The 13,207-nt window shown below is 49.3% G+C and overlaps 1 protein-coding gene and 1 long non-coding RNA gene across 3 annotated transcripts in view; one reads left to right on the top strand and one right to left on the bottom strand.

The window, feature by feature from the left end:
• Window positions 1-736: 736 nt before the first annotated feature.
• LOC105467471 (uncharacterized) lies at window positions 737-2,639 on the bottom strand. The gene is made up of 3 exons (XR_978910.3): window positions 2,546-2,639; window positions 1,159-1,272; window positions 737-868 (listed from the first exon to the last, which is right to left on the bottom strand). It is a non-coding gene; the product is annotated as an uncharacterized lncRNA (long non-coding RNA).
• LOC105467456 (solute carrier family 18 member A2) overlaps window positions 1,784-13,207 on the top strand; it is a 39,345-nt gene continuing 27,921 nt past the window's right edge. The window contains exons 1-4 of one of the 2 annotated variants that reach the window (XM_011717074.3): window positions 1,798-1,890; window positions 2,340-2,475; window positions 4,659-5,010; window positions 11,897-12,016. In XM_011717074.3, coding sequence (XP_011715376.1) covers window positions 2,355-2,475; window positions 4,659-5,010; window positions 11,897-12,016 — 593 coding nt within the window. In that variant the 5' untranslated portion in view covers window positions 1,798-1,890; window positions 2,340-2,354. Of the gene's footprint in view, window positions 1,891-2,339; window positions 2,476-4,658; window positions 5,011-11,896; window positions 12,017-13,207 lie in introns of both variants that reach the window. The other variant, XM_011717077.2, reaches the window with a different exon arrangement.

The following is a 13,207-nucleotide window of genomic DNA, read 5'->3' as shown; positions in this document are numbered from 1 at the left end:
TCAGCAGGGATTTGTCTGGACTTTTACTGTCTCCCCAGCATTAACCACAGTGCCTGGCACACAGTAAGAACTCAACACATATTCACCACATGAATGAGGGGCCGGCACTTACAGAGCTCTCACTTTGTGCCAGGCACTGTGCTAAGAGCTGCCTATGCATTCCCGTGGAATTCTCACAACCACGCTGCAGTAGGTCTGGTGAGTATCTCCATTCCAGAGATGGTGAAACTAAGCCACGAAGAGGATACATAACTAGCCCAAGGCCACCAGTCAAGGAAGTAGCAGACTGGGACCTGGGCATGTTGGTAGGCACCCTTTACCATGATGGTTCTCTGTCCCCATGGTCCCTGGGGTAGAGTCTGCATCTTAGGTTCTGAAACTCCAGAGCAAGCACTCTGGGGCACTCCGTGAGTGATAACCTCCTGCCATCTTAAATGGCTCTCTGCCATCTGCTTCCTCCTCCTAAGTGGTTTTCCTTCTGTCCTCCCTGTTTAATATTTAAGTTGCGTACATCCTGCGACATCCTGGAGACCCATGTTCCTGACCTACTTACCTGTTCAACCATCTCTTCTCACACTCGGGGTAGCAATGGGAAGCACAGGGGGTCTCTGCAAGGGAGTAGGGAGGCGGAGAGAGCGGGGACAGCCACACACCACACTGCTGTTCTCAGTGGCCTCCTGCTGACAACAAGCTAACATTAATAAAACAAGGCCACTCTTCTGCTAAGAGACTGTGACAGGATAACATTTATTCTAGGTGGTTTTCCAAGAAAACAACTCCTGCTCCCATGGTCCCCTCGGAGGGGCCTGCAGAGCTCCAGCGATGTCAGAGGGCATCTGTTTGTTTCTCCTTTGCTTCTAAAAGGGACCTGTAAATCAAAGGCAGGCCCTTAGCCCTTGGCAGTGAGGATGACAGCTCTGCACCAGCTACACACAGGCCCCTGGCTCTAGGAACTACCTCTCACCCAGACGCCCAGGCACAGGACCGAGGGGCGAGAGTACAGGACACAGGGCCTAAGCCTGCTGCCCCACCCACAACCCACCCCCTAGCCCTTTCTCAGAGGCCAGGGGCACTCACCTAGCCTCCAGGGTCCCCTGCTCAAGTGGCCCCAGAGGCCCAAACTCACTGCTCTCACTTTCTGAGACCTGGGACCCTCACCTCCTCAGCTCCCACCGTAGGGCGACACTGAAAGGTATCCCCTTTTTCCCCGGTCACCAACTTGAGGATGCCCAGGACTCAAAGGCTCCTCCGAGTGGCACCCCCGCATCGCGGCTGCAGAGGAAGGAGAGGGGAGGGAATGGTGGGTGCAAAGCGTGGCTTTCTCAGGAAAGAGAAGCCTGTCCCTGGCTCCCAGCACCTGTCACCGCAGGCGATCTTACCCCACGGCCATCATTCCCGTCCTCAAGGCCCATTTCAGGGACACTGAGGCTCAAAGAGCCACCTGATTTATTCAAAGCAGCTCGTGCCACTACTTGGACCCACAAGAAAGCCTTGTCTCCTCGCCTTGGTCCCTGGCCCTTCACCCTTCGTCCAGGGTCTCTGACCTCTTTCCCTCTGCGCCCCTGCCGCTTCCCCAGGCCCGAGTCCCCAAGGCACTCGGCCACGCGCAGGGTCCGGAGAAGAGGCGCGGCCGCGGTCGAGGCGGGGACAGGGAGGCGGCCCCTCCTGCGCAGCGACGGCGCGGGCGGGCGGAGACCGGGGCGCCCCAGCCCCCCGCCCCCACTCCCTCCGGCCGTGACGTCAGAGTCGGAAGGGGTAAACTGAGCGGCGGCGGAGGGGCGCTGGGGCGGAGACTGCGACCCGGAGCCGCCCGGACTGACGGAGCCCACTGCGCTGCGGGCGGTGGCGCGGGCGCGGAGGACTCGGGCACGCATAGCAGGCGACCCCGAGGTAACGCGGCCCCGGCTCCCTGCTCGCAGGGCGCGGAGCCAGAGGGGAGCGGGGCCGGGGGAGGCAGGGAGGCAGGGAGGCCCCCAGAGCTACGCGAGCGGGGCTACAGGGACCCCGGGGCAGCCGGGGCGCAGGGCGCAAGGTGCACGGGGCCGAGCGTGCAGTTTGGGAAGTGGCACAGTTGGGGGCGGCGGGGATCGGGGCAGCGTCCTGGGGGTTCCAGGTTGGGACCCCAGATTGGGTCTCCGACGGCGCTCGCGGGCGCTCTTTCCAGGGAGCGCAGGCGCTCGTGGGGACGTGCTCGAGGCAGGTGAGCCCAGGCTGGGGCGCCCGGGGGTGTCCCCGGATGCTGGTGCGCGCGGCTCCCTGACTCTCCCTTCCGCGGCCTGGGGGGCGGGAGAATGGGGGTCCCCGGCCGCCTTGGGTCCTCACCGCGCGCGCGCCCGCAGCGGAGCCCCGGAGACATGGCCCTGAGCGAGCTGGCGCTGGTCCGCTGGCTGCAGGAGAGCCGCCGCTCGCGGAAGCTCATCCTGTTCATCGTGTTCCTGGCGCTGCTGCTGGACAACATGCTGCTCACTGTCGTGGGTACGTGCGGACAGGGCACCCCTGCCCCGGCACCCCAGTCCCGGCGCCCCTTCCCCGGCACTCCGCTTACCCCAGCGCGGTCCCGGAGCTCCGCCAAGCCCCGGGAAAGTTGGAGAACTCGCTTTGCAAAAAAGACATCCCCTCTAGGCTGCCGCGCCCGGGCTAGGAGGAGCCGCTTTGGTGGCTTCGCTTTCCTGATGCTCGGGTCAAAAACTGTGACATCCGATAAGACCCAGAACTTATGTTTCCCCCTGATAATTTCCCGCATCCTCTTGCCTGCTTTCACTGTGATGAAAAAGATTTCTGTTCCAGAAGAGAAATTCCTAAAGTTCAAAATTACGTGTTAGAATAATTATTGGGCTACTCGAAAATGCAGGTTAATAATTTGGTGTAGTACCTAAAAGAGCAAGTTTCGATCCCTTACTCCAAAAAAAAAAAAAAAAAAAAAAAAGACATTCAGGTATATTGTATTAGTGAATGACTTGAGATGGAAATATTTCAGGAACCATTGCAAGAGCGATTTGAACAATGTTGGTTTTATTCTTTTTCCTATAATGGAATTTTGAAAAATTAAGTAATTGAAATTCAGATCTCTTAATTAGGCCCATTAACAGAGAAGGATTTGGTATGCATTTCCTTAAAAAAAAAAAGCCCAGTTTTTAATGAATGAAAAAAAATCACGACTCATTTAGACTGTAAGTGGTGGGAGCTGTTTCCTTTCTCTCCATTTGCAGGTTTTCTCACAGCGGTTTTCAGAGCATCTGATAGGTTTCATCTCAAGGAGTTATCAGAGCCGTGGAGCTCATCCCTGTTCAGTACCAAGGGTATTAGTTCTGCTTAGGCTGGAATGCTCCATTGGACACATGTGCTCACAGCTTCGATTATATGTTTCACAATTTAATTTGTATTTTTTTGTTGTTGCTTTTTGTTTTGTTTTTTGTTTGTTTTTTGAAACGGAGCCTCACTCTGTTGCCCAGGCTGGAGGGCAGTGGCGCAATCTTGGCTCACTGCAACCTCCACCTCCCGGGTTCAGGTGATTCTCCTGCCTTAGCGTCCTGAGTAGCTGGGTTACAGGCCTGCGCCACCAAAGCTGTCTAATTTTTGTATTTTTATTAGAGACAGGGTTTTGCCATGTTGGCCAGGCTGGTCTTGAACTTCTGACCTCAGGTGATCTACCCGCCTCGACCTCCCAAAGTGCTGGGATTACAGGCGTGAGCCACCAAGCCTGGTCTGTGTCACAGTTTTGCTTTTTCCTTGTGAAAGTCTCAGGAATTCTTAAATCTTACAAGTTGTAGGAAAAATTGCAGATTCCTACTCACACAATGGAAGGATGAAGTGGGCTTGTTGCAGAATTTCCAAGTTATTACTTCCTGCAGGTTAATTTTTTTCTAAGACACATAATGAAATGTAGTTTTCTGTTTCCTTGATTCATTCATTTGAAAGTCTTTTGAGCCTCTCTTTCTTAGAAGCACCGGTTGACCCCAGGTCAGCACTGTGTTGACATCAGACCACATTTTGCTTTTCTGAAATATTCCGTGAAGGAACAATGTGGAAGAAACCCACAAACGACAGAATCTGTGGGAGCAGTCAGTTCAGCACAGCAGCTGCCTTTGAGAGGAGATAGTCTTCAGGGCCGCTGGGGGCTTGGTTCTTTCTAGTGAGCTAAGGAAAGTGAACTTGCTGCAATGTCATTGTAGACATCTGGCACAGGGCTCCTGTTTTTGGGGTAGACCTGCAACCTCTCTGGATCTCTTCTGGCATTTGACACAACCATAGTTTTGTTGTTGTTGTTGTTGTTGTTTTGTTTGTTTGTTTGAGACAGAGTCTCACTCTGTCGCCCAGGCTGGAGTGCAGTGGTGCGATCTTGGCTCACTGCAACGTCCACCTCCCAGGTTCAAGCGATCCTCCTGCCTCAGCCTCCCAAGGAGCTGGGATTACAGGCGGGTGCCACCATGCCCAGCTAATTTTTGTATTTTTAGTAGAGAGAGGGGTTCTCCATGTTGGCCAGGCTGGTCTCGATCTCCTGACCTCAGGTGATCCACCCGTCTCAGCCTCCCAAAGACCTGGAATTACAGGTGTGAGCCACTGCTCCTGGCCGATGCAACCATAGTTTTTTGCTGATTTTTTTTCCTGGAGAGGGTTTCAGTGTGATCACCACCTTGCCACTCTGCTCTCATCCCCAGTCCCCATCATCCCAAGTTATCTGTACAGCATTAAGCATGAGAAGAATGCTACAGAAATCCAGACGGCCAGGCCAGTGCACACGGCCTCCAGCTCAGACAGCTTCCGGAGCATCTTCTCCTATTATGACAACTCGACCATGGTCACTGGGAACGCTACCAGAGACCTGCAGGAAGGGCCGCTTCATCAGACTACCACACAGCACATGGTGACCAACGCATCCGCTGTCCCTTCCGACTGTCCCAGTGAAGACAAAGACCTCCTGAATGAAAACGTGCAAGTCGGTCTGTTGTTTGCCTCGAAAGCCACCGTCCAGCTCATCACCAACCCTTTCATAGGACTGCTGACCAACAGGTAGGGCAGACGACTTTAGTCAAAGAGTTTGATATTTGTATCAGTCCTAGCTTATGTCCTTCCTGGAATTCTGCCTCTTATTCATCGGTGGGAGTCTGGAAAATCCATGGTGGGTGAGCTGGGGAAAACCCAGTCTCCTTCTCCTATGTCTCTGTTCCCAGGTAACCACAATTTCCTATTCTCTTCTCCCTTCTGTTGCTCAACAAGTAAGAAAATATTAAAGAAGACAGAATAAAGAGAACCTCTTTTACCGAGTGGGAGGACTTTGGCCTGTCTAAATGCCAGGTTTCATAAGTGCGTTTGTCAGAATTGCCCTTGGCAGCAAGGAACTCTATAGTCGCCATGGCTGTCATCCTATTTTAGGAGCCATGTGGCCTCCTCTTGCCTTCTACCTCAGGCCATGAACTTCTTTGTAGAGAGTCAAGGTGTCTTCTTTTGGAGCTGGCATGTTAAAGGCTCTCATAGATACCAGGTAGGGAGTGTGGGAAAAGGTCGGACGCACTGCTGCATAGTTTGGGCTGCAAGCTGATGCCAAGGTCATGGGCTGTGTTCTTCCCTTCTGGTGGTTAAGTAGCCATGTCCACATGCATGAAAGGAAGAGAAATGAGGCTATTGTCTGGATAATCCAAGCTGCCTAAACTAGCTTCAGATGAATCAGGCTGTTCTAGATTTTTTTGAACCCACATTGTTTGGAATAACTGTTTACTTCTCCACTGTTGGTGAAGTGTTTGTTCTACAGCTGAGGTGGACCAGTTCTGCCTGGTCTGTGGGCGCTCAAAGCTCAGGACAAGGGCCTTGCAGCTGAGAGGAGGAGGCAGGCCCCCAAGGTGTCAGTGCAAGGAGCGGGAGCTGGTACAGTTGAGTGTTGGTGGTGGGCTGCCAAGTGCACAGTGTAGCTACCTAGGTGGAAATGATACGTGTGAGGCATACCTATTGTTAAACGTCAGAAATGGTGGGGAGGGGCGTGCCCAGAGTCCTACCTGCAGACCAGGCCCAGAAGCGAGAACAAAGACTAGACTAGAAATGGAGGAGATAGTGGTGGGGAGAGGGCGGAACTAAGGAGACAGGGGAAACCAGGGCTGGGCTAGGCTGTAAGAGGCCCCAAGTGCTGGGCTGAGAAAGGAGTGGGATTCTGTGTGGGGCAGTTGGGAGCCATTACAGATACCAAAGCCAAAGAGAATGAGTGAATCAAGCACAATGTTAAGCAGGGTAAGGGAGCAGGGAGAACTTCGCATTTCCTCTGCCTTTGGCATGGGGAGTGGGGCGCGGACTGGCTACATAATTTGTGGGGTTTAGTGCAAAATGAAAATGTGTGCCCCACATTCAAATATTACGAAACACTTCAAGGTGGCAACAGAGCGTTAAAGCGACCAAGCTCTGAGAGCAGATCCCTGTGCGACTCTAGGGTTAGGGGCACTGGGAGCTGAGGAAACCTTGGGTGGTGGCTGGGGCTCAGGGAGGGGACGGCAGATCTGGCCTTCCACCAGCACAAGTTGCCCTTGGACACATGGAGCTTGAGTCAGACAGGAGCACTTTCTCAACATCTGCAGTTTGATTTTCTGGAACGAAGGGTGCCATTGAATTGATTTCAACAATCTCAAGCCACGTCCAGCCCTCCAGTCTGTGCAGAGCAGTATTCTAAGGTTGCTACATAAAATATGCTAAGCAAATTAACCCAGCGAAGGGCTGACTGTGAGCCCATTAAGAAGGTGACATTCAGTGGCTCCTCTGTTCTCAGGAGAAAAACCAAACAGACCTCAGTAGTTGCAGGATTGTTTTCTTTCCTTTTTTCAAGACTAAGAACGCTTCTTAAAATGCATCTGGTATAATTACAGAAAATAGCTCAGGGTTTTGTATTCTGAGAAAGCAAACAGCTCAAATACTGTATGTGAAAATTGAGGACATTATCGTAATAATGCCTTGCCAATCACTTGGGTGGAACGTTGCTAGCTGTAGAGTGTAATACTTAGAAATTCGGCTGAAATGATGCCTGTGAGTACTCCAATCTTCCAAACGCAAATGGCAAATGAAAAGCTTTTTTAAAAATCCCATTCTTATTTTTAATGCATTGCTTAAAATGTCATGCATTAAAAATGCATGGGGAAGAAGCTTGTCTAAAAGCAGTGAGCCCTTTCCCCTGTTAAATACTCCAAAGGCTTTGAGGCTGTAGCCACACCAGGCTCATGTTCGGGACTTTAAAAACATTGTCTTCCATTTTGTGACTTGTGAAATTTAGTCTATTCTCATGGTGAGTAATCCACTTTGAAAGTTATCTGGAGCAAAATTGTAATCCTCAACTGTTTCGCCCAGCTACCCAGCAAATTTGAAAATGATTTTCTAGTACTGCCTGGTAATATGGAAGGGCAATTTTTTTTTTCTTTTCTTTTGAGATAGAGTCTTGCTCTGTCACCCAGGCTGGAGTGCAGTGGTGTGATCTTGGCTCACTGCCACCTCCTGGGTTCAAGCAATTCACATGTCTCAGCCTCTTGAGTAGCTGGGATTACAGGCATGCACCACCATGCCTGGCTATTTTTTGTATTTTTTGGTAGAGATGAGGTTTCACCATGTTGGTCAGGCTGGTGTCGAACTCCTGACCTCAGGTGATCTGCCCACCTTGGCCTCCCAAAGTGCTGGGATTACAGACATGAGCCACTGTGACCAACGAGCAAACACATTTTCATATTGTGATCCTGATTTGTGATTTGTCTCATAATTTCCAAGCCCGATAGCTATGAATTTGGGGACTGGGCAGCTCTTCTGGACACTCCTAGATTCTACTTCCCACCGCAGTTCAGATGGAAGCAGAGAAGGGACAAATGCATTCCATTTGCCTTTAATAGTCTCCAAGGAGTTAACCTGTGAGCCATTGCAAACAGTCTTTTGGTGTAAACTGTGCCAGTCACATCCTCCATGAGCAAGATGTATGACTCAAGTCTTCAGTGTTGTAAACAAATGTGTTTAAAAGCTTTTTAAAATTGGTTAATATGTTTCTGATTAAAGAGTAGTTTGAAATATGGAGCATCAGCGCTTGCAGAGACTTTTCCCGAAAGCTTTTGGGCCAGTCCTAGCATTTTATAGGCAAAGGAGTTTGCAGTTGAGGAGGAGAAAGCATTTACCACGACAGTGGCGGGACTGCAGCCACATGTTGTGACTGTCCGGTTTCAAGCTTTGTTCTTCCCCACTTCCTGTTCTTCCCACCTGCTTACAATTATACAGCTTGTACTTTTAGCTACTAGAAATAAAGAATGCAGCTCAAAATCCGTCTTTCTTGCACTGACTTGGGCTCTTCCTGGTTGTACCAGGCAGAACTGCTGAAGACCCAGTGAGTTGCTGATTGCTATTTTTAATCAATGAGCAGAGAGTTTAGAAAAGATCAGCCTGATTCCTGTGGACATGGACCCTCCCTGGTCCCGGAAATTTTCAGTCTTTTTCCAGTCCCTGGTGTGAACTGGTCCAGCCTTGTGCATCCCTAAAGATGTGTGGGAAAGCTGCCTGTAGCCAGGCTGGGCAGAGCTATTCTTTTCCAAAGCTGCTTGTTTCAGAAGTGGGACCCACTCTGAATCGAGACGTTCTACAGCGCACCACACCATACTTGGACTCCCCTATTCACAGTCATGATGGTGCCATGTGAGTGGCTTTTGTGGGTAGGAGACACAAAAGGTAGGCTGCCTGTCTGTTTGTTTATTTATTTATTGAGACAGACTCTCGCTCTGTTGCCCAGGCTGGAGTGCAGTGGGGCTATCTTGGCTCACTGCAACCACTGCCTCCCAGGTTCAAGCAATCCTCCTGCTTTAGCCTCCCGAGTAGCTGAGACTACAGGTGCATGCCACCACGCCTGGCTAATTTTTTTTGTATTTTAGTATAGAGATGGGGTTTCACCATTTGGCCAGGCTTGTCTCGAACTCCTGACCTCAAGTGATCCTCCCGCCTCAGCCTCCCAAAGTGCTGAGATTACAGGCGTCAGCCACCACGCCTGGCCACATCTGTTGTTTTTAAATATTTGATAAGTTCTCACACCAAACCTTGAAAATACAGAGTAACAATTTTTGGGTTCATTTAGCTGCTAATGGGATGCACATTCTTCCTGTTTCATTTGTTATTCAGATACTATATTTCTACTGAAAATATATGACCAGATAGGTGGCAAAAAACCTTTGAGATGGGTGTGTGTAGTGATCACCTGGCCAATAGCACACTTTCCAACAAAGCCTGAGGATGCTGGGTTGACCTGATTTCCATGTTGGAGCCTCTTGCCTCTCATTTTATAATTCTGGCTGAACTATTCATTTCATGAGTACAGTTGTGTGCAGGTGGTAGCAGAAATTATACTAGTGATGCTTGGTCATCATTTGGTCTAAGAAGCAAATTTTAGATATATATGTACATAAGAGGAATGTTCCAGGCAAATGAACAATGGAACAACACGTTTACATTTCTCTCTTCCCTCAGTCAGGTAACGAAGTGACGTTGTGGTCTTGCTTAGCATAAGGTTTAAATAAGAGTTGCATCTTCACAACCGAAAGATATTCCACACCAAACGACTGGCTTGGGAAAGAGTTAACTTCATTGCTGGGGACCGTTTCCCTTGGCTTCCTCCTTAGCTTGTCATTGTCTCGGTGGTCTGCTTTTTATCAAGCCAGCGTCAGTGGCTTAATTTATTTCCATAGTTACTTAGTTTATTTGAAAGCAGTTCTTTTTCCTTGCAAATCTTAGCTAACATCTGAACGACAAGGAGGAAGCCACAGGGCATGAAATCTCTACGAAATCTATGGTTTTATTTTATGTTTTTTGCTAGCTTCAGCCAGTGGGTCTGAAGTGGGCTTTGTAGGAATAAGCAGTGACCTTTTCAGCTTCTCTATGGATAGGGAAACCAGCTGTTCCGAGAAGGGATCTCCCATCCTGGATGTGGTTAGGATGGTAGGCAGGGTTTGATGAGTCTTTGCTTCTGAAATCAGAGGAAACTGGCTGTGGAATTAGAACATTCCTAGGAGAAGCAAAGCCTCTGTTAAGCTGTGTGTCAGAGAACAGGGCTCACGCCCAGGAAAGAGAGAAGTATGTGCCCCCTGGAACTCTCTGGTAGCTGAAAAAGACAAGCAGGACCTAAGAATTTTGACAAGCGAAACGAAAGAATTTTGTTTTATCTACTAAATGATTGACACACCTCCTACTATATCCAGGCAGATTGAAAATATCAGTCCATTTACTGACATTCATTTACTGCACACCTTTTAGGAGTGTGTAGGGATCACCGGAAGGGAGCTGTTGTCTCTCGTTGCATCTGGTGATAGTTTGCACCCTTCGGGGCTCCGCAGTCTGTATCCTTTTTGTAATTTACCATGGTAGAGGAAACTATGGTTTTAACAATCGTGAGAAGAGAGCTTGCATTAGTCTCCATGGCAAGGATAAGCTAATTATTAACACTAGAGAAGTATTGTCCTCACTGACCATTTCGGGACAGACGGGGTTTCTGCACTGACTAAGTATATATAATTAACATAACTTTTATTGTTTTACATGTTGTTCTGGGGATTCAATATATGATTTTTAGTCTTACTCAAATTGGATTAACTGCTTCGTGATTCTCTGTAGAGGATGACCGTGGGCCAGGATGACATTTGGCTAAAGGTTTGCCGAATCAGATCTAGCTCTGCTTAGCAATACTTTAATTGAGATGGCCCTGAATTGAGACAAGGGGGGCAACTCAGACACAGATTGTGACTATTGTCAGTTGAGTTTCTGTCTGTTTAGGAGATACTGTGGGGAAGCAGAAAGGGTTTGGTCCTTCTGCCCACCACTCAATGACTAGGGGCACTGGACCACCCTCCTTCTATGGTGGGTGCTCGAGGGGCCAGAAGAGTTTGAGGGCGGAGACCCAGGAGCTTCCCAGGGTGTCTTCTTTGCCTTGAAGCTGAGCTCTGGGGAAACATGATGCCCAGCGCTTACCACTGAGCAGCCCCTGCAGTGGCTTGGCCTGTGTTGAAAGTGCAGGCACAGGTGTGTCCGGTACCGAGAAGGCGGCAACATGAGCCTGGTTGTATCTGAAGCCATCGGCTTGCTCTGCAGCCAAGGGCGAGCCACTCTGTCTCTGAACCTCAGCTTTCTCATCTAAGGTGAGGGTTTGGACTGGCTAGCCCCTGAGTTTCCTTCTAGCTTTGATGTTCGTTTATTCCATACATGCATTGTTAAAATCCCAAAGAAAATTAGAAAGAAAAACAGTAACTGCAGTGTTTCTAAAGAAAACACAGCACCTCAGATGGTAAAAAAGAACCCTCTGTGGGCACAAACCCTGTGGTTTTCAGTGAAACTGTGCACCCTCCATCCCACGTGCTCTGGTGTCCCCACCCAGGTGCACATCAGCAGGGCCCAGCACATGTTACCACACTCAAGGTATGCCCGTAGCCTTGGATTTGGGGTAAGTAATTCACCTCCCCGAGCCTCAGTGTTGATCATCTGAAAAATGGATAAAACCAGCTACCCTCCCTTGGAATCTCAGGCCACCCAGCATGTTGGTTGGTTCCCTGCTTACAGTCGTGGGAACGTCTGAGTCTTCAGGTAGGGAGGGACCTCAGTAGCTTCCAGCCCACCCCAGCTGTGCCCTGATGGGTTACCTGGCTGGATTGAACAGTGGGCACAGTATGGCTGGTGGTTTGGGGGTCACAGACAGGGGCTGTCACATTTTATTGAGTTTTGTCCTGAAACCACCCATTGCTTCTGCCTATAGTCTGGGAAAGGGCCACAGATGCCTTATTTGGCTTCAGGGATGTCCCTGCAGTCTGAAAGGTTCCATATTAGAGCCTTAAAAATAGCCAAAATGAAGAACTGGTGAAAGAAGAGTGAGGCCCCTAATTCCAACAACTTTGACACATATTGGTACTTCAATGACTAGATTTTCCAAATGTATGTTGAACGGTGGGAGAAGCCTGTGTTTATTCCAGGACAGTCAAGAAGATGGTCATATGCCTGTTCTTTCGTGGGACAAACTGCAGGTGCTGAAAATAAACTGCCTGTGAGTTCTCCTCTCTGCGCCTCCTGGACATTTCCTGATTCAGTATCCCACAGTGCCATGTGAGCCCCCGGCGCTGGGTTTCTTTTGTCCACATAAATAAGGGGCACAGAGAATCAGCTCTGGGTGGGCTGAGACAGGAGAAGCTGCCACCCAATGGCCATCTGAACTGCAGGTCAGAATCCTGGCATCTTCTCTGGTTTACCCAATTTGCTTGGAGCCCCACTTTGTGAATTACAAGCTCACCTCTGTTCACAGCAGGGGAATCTTTGCATGGTTTGTGGGAGGGGCCTGACTCTCTGGGAATCTGTCATGCTTGTGAGTTACTCTCTGTATTTTTGGTATTTGGTTTCTGGATACAGGTGAAGCAGTTAAAAAATATTTCAGTATGGTCAAGAAAACTTTTGGAAAGATTCTATTTAATGCCGTTTGGGTACCAGAGGAAGTGGTAAAGTTTACAAGGAAAAGCCATGTGGGAATGGCCCAAGTGAAATTAGTCTGATGACATCTGATAAGTAATGACAGATGTCATGATGTCATGCCTCAGTTTCCTCATCTGTAACATAGGGAGGTAAAATAGGGCCCTTATTAAATCATGACTAAATCTGGCTGGTGTAAGTGCTGGGATAACTGAGTTTAAACTTTAAATGAAGGCGATATGATTATGATTTTTTTTTTTTTTTCCGAGACAGAATCTCACTCTGTCACCCAGGCTGGAGTGCAGTGGTGCGATCTCAGCTCACTATGACCTCCCCTTCCTAGGTTCAAGCAATTTTCATGCCTTAGCCTCCCAAGTAGTTGGGATTGCAGGTGTACACCACCATGTCTACTCATTTTTTTGTATTATTATTTTTTTAGTAGAGACAGGGTTTTGCCATGTTGCCCAGGCTGGTCTGGAACTCCTGAGCTCAGGTGATCCACCCACCTTGGCCTCCCAAAGTGCTAGGATTACAGGCATGAGCCATCATGCTCAGCCGATTACAATTTTTTTTTGTTAAAGCCTAGAATGGAAGAACCCTTCCAGGCTGTGCCCGGAGCTCAGGATGCTTGGCTCTTCTGCCTTCCTGGATTCATTTGATTCCTCTCCAGGTTCCTGAGGGTCCAGAGCTAGAGACAGAAGAGACTTAGAGATGTCAGGCTCTTCTGGGTTGGAGCAAACCTGCAATTGGACAAGAGCTCAGCCACCGTTGGCTT

This window comes from Macaca nemestrina, chromosome 9, assembly GCF_043159975.1.
Source record: "Macaca nemestrina isolate mMacNem1 chromosome 9, mMacNem.hap1, whole genome shotgun sequence".
In the NCBI taxonomy this organism is placed as follows: Eukaryota; Metazoa; Chordata; class Mammalia; order Primates; family Cercopithecidae; genus Macaca; species Macaca nemestrina.
Note: the sequence above shows the minus strand (reverse complement) of the source record. Positions and strands in the feature narration are given on the sequence as shown.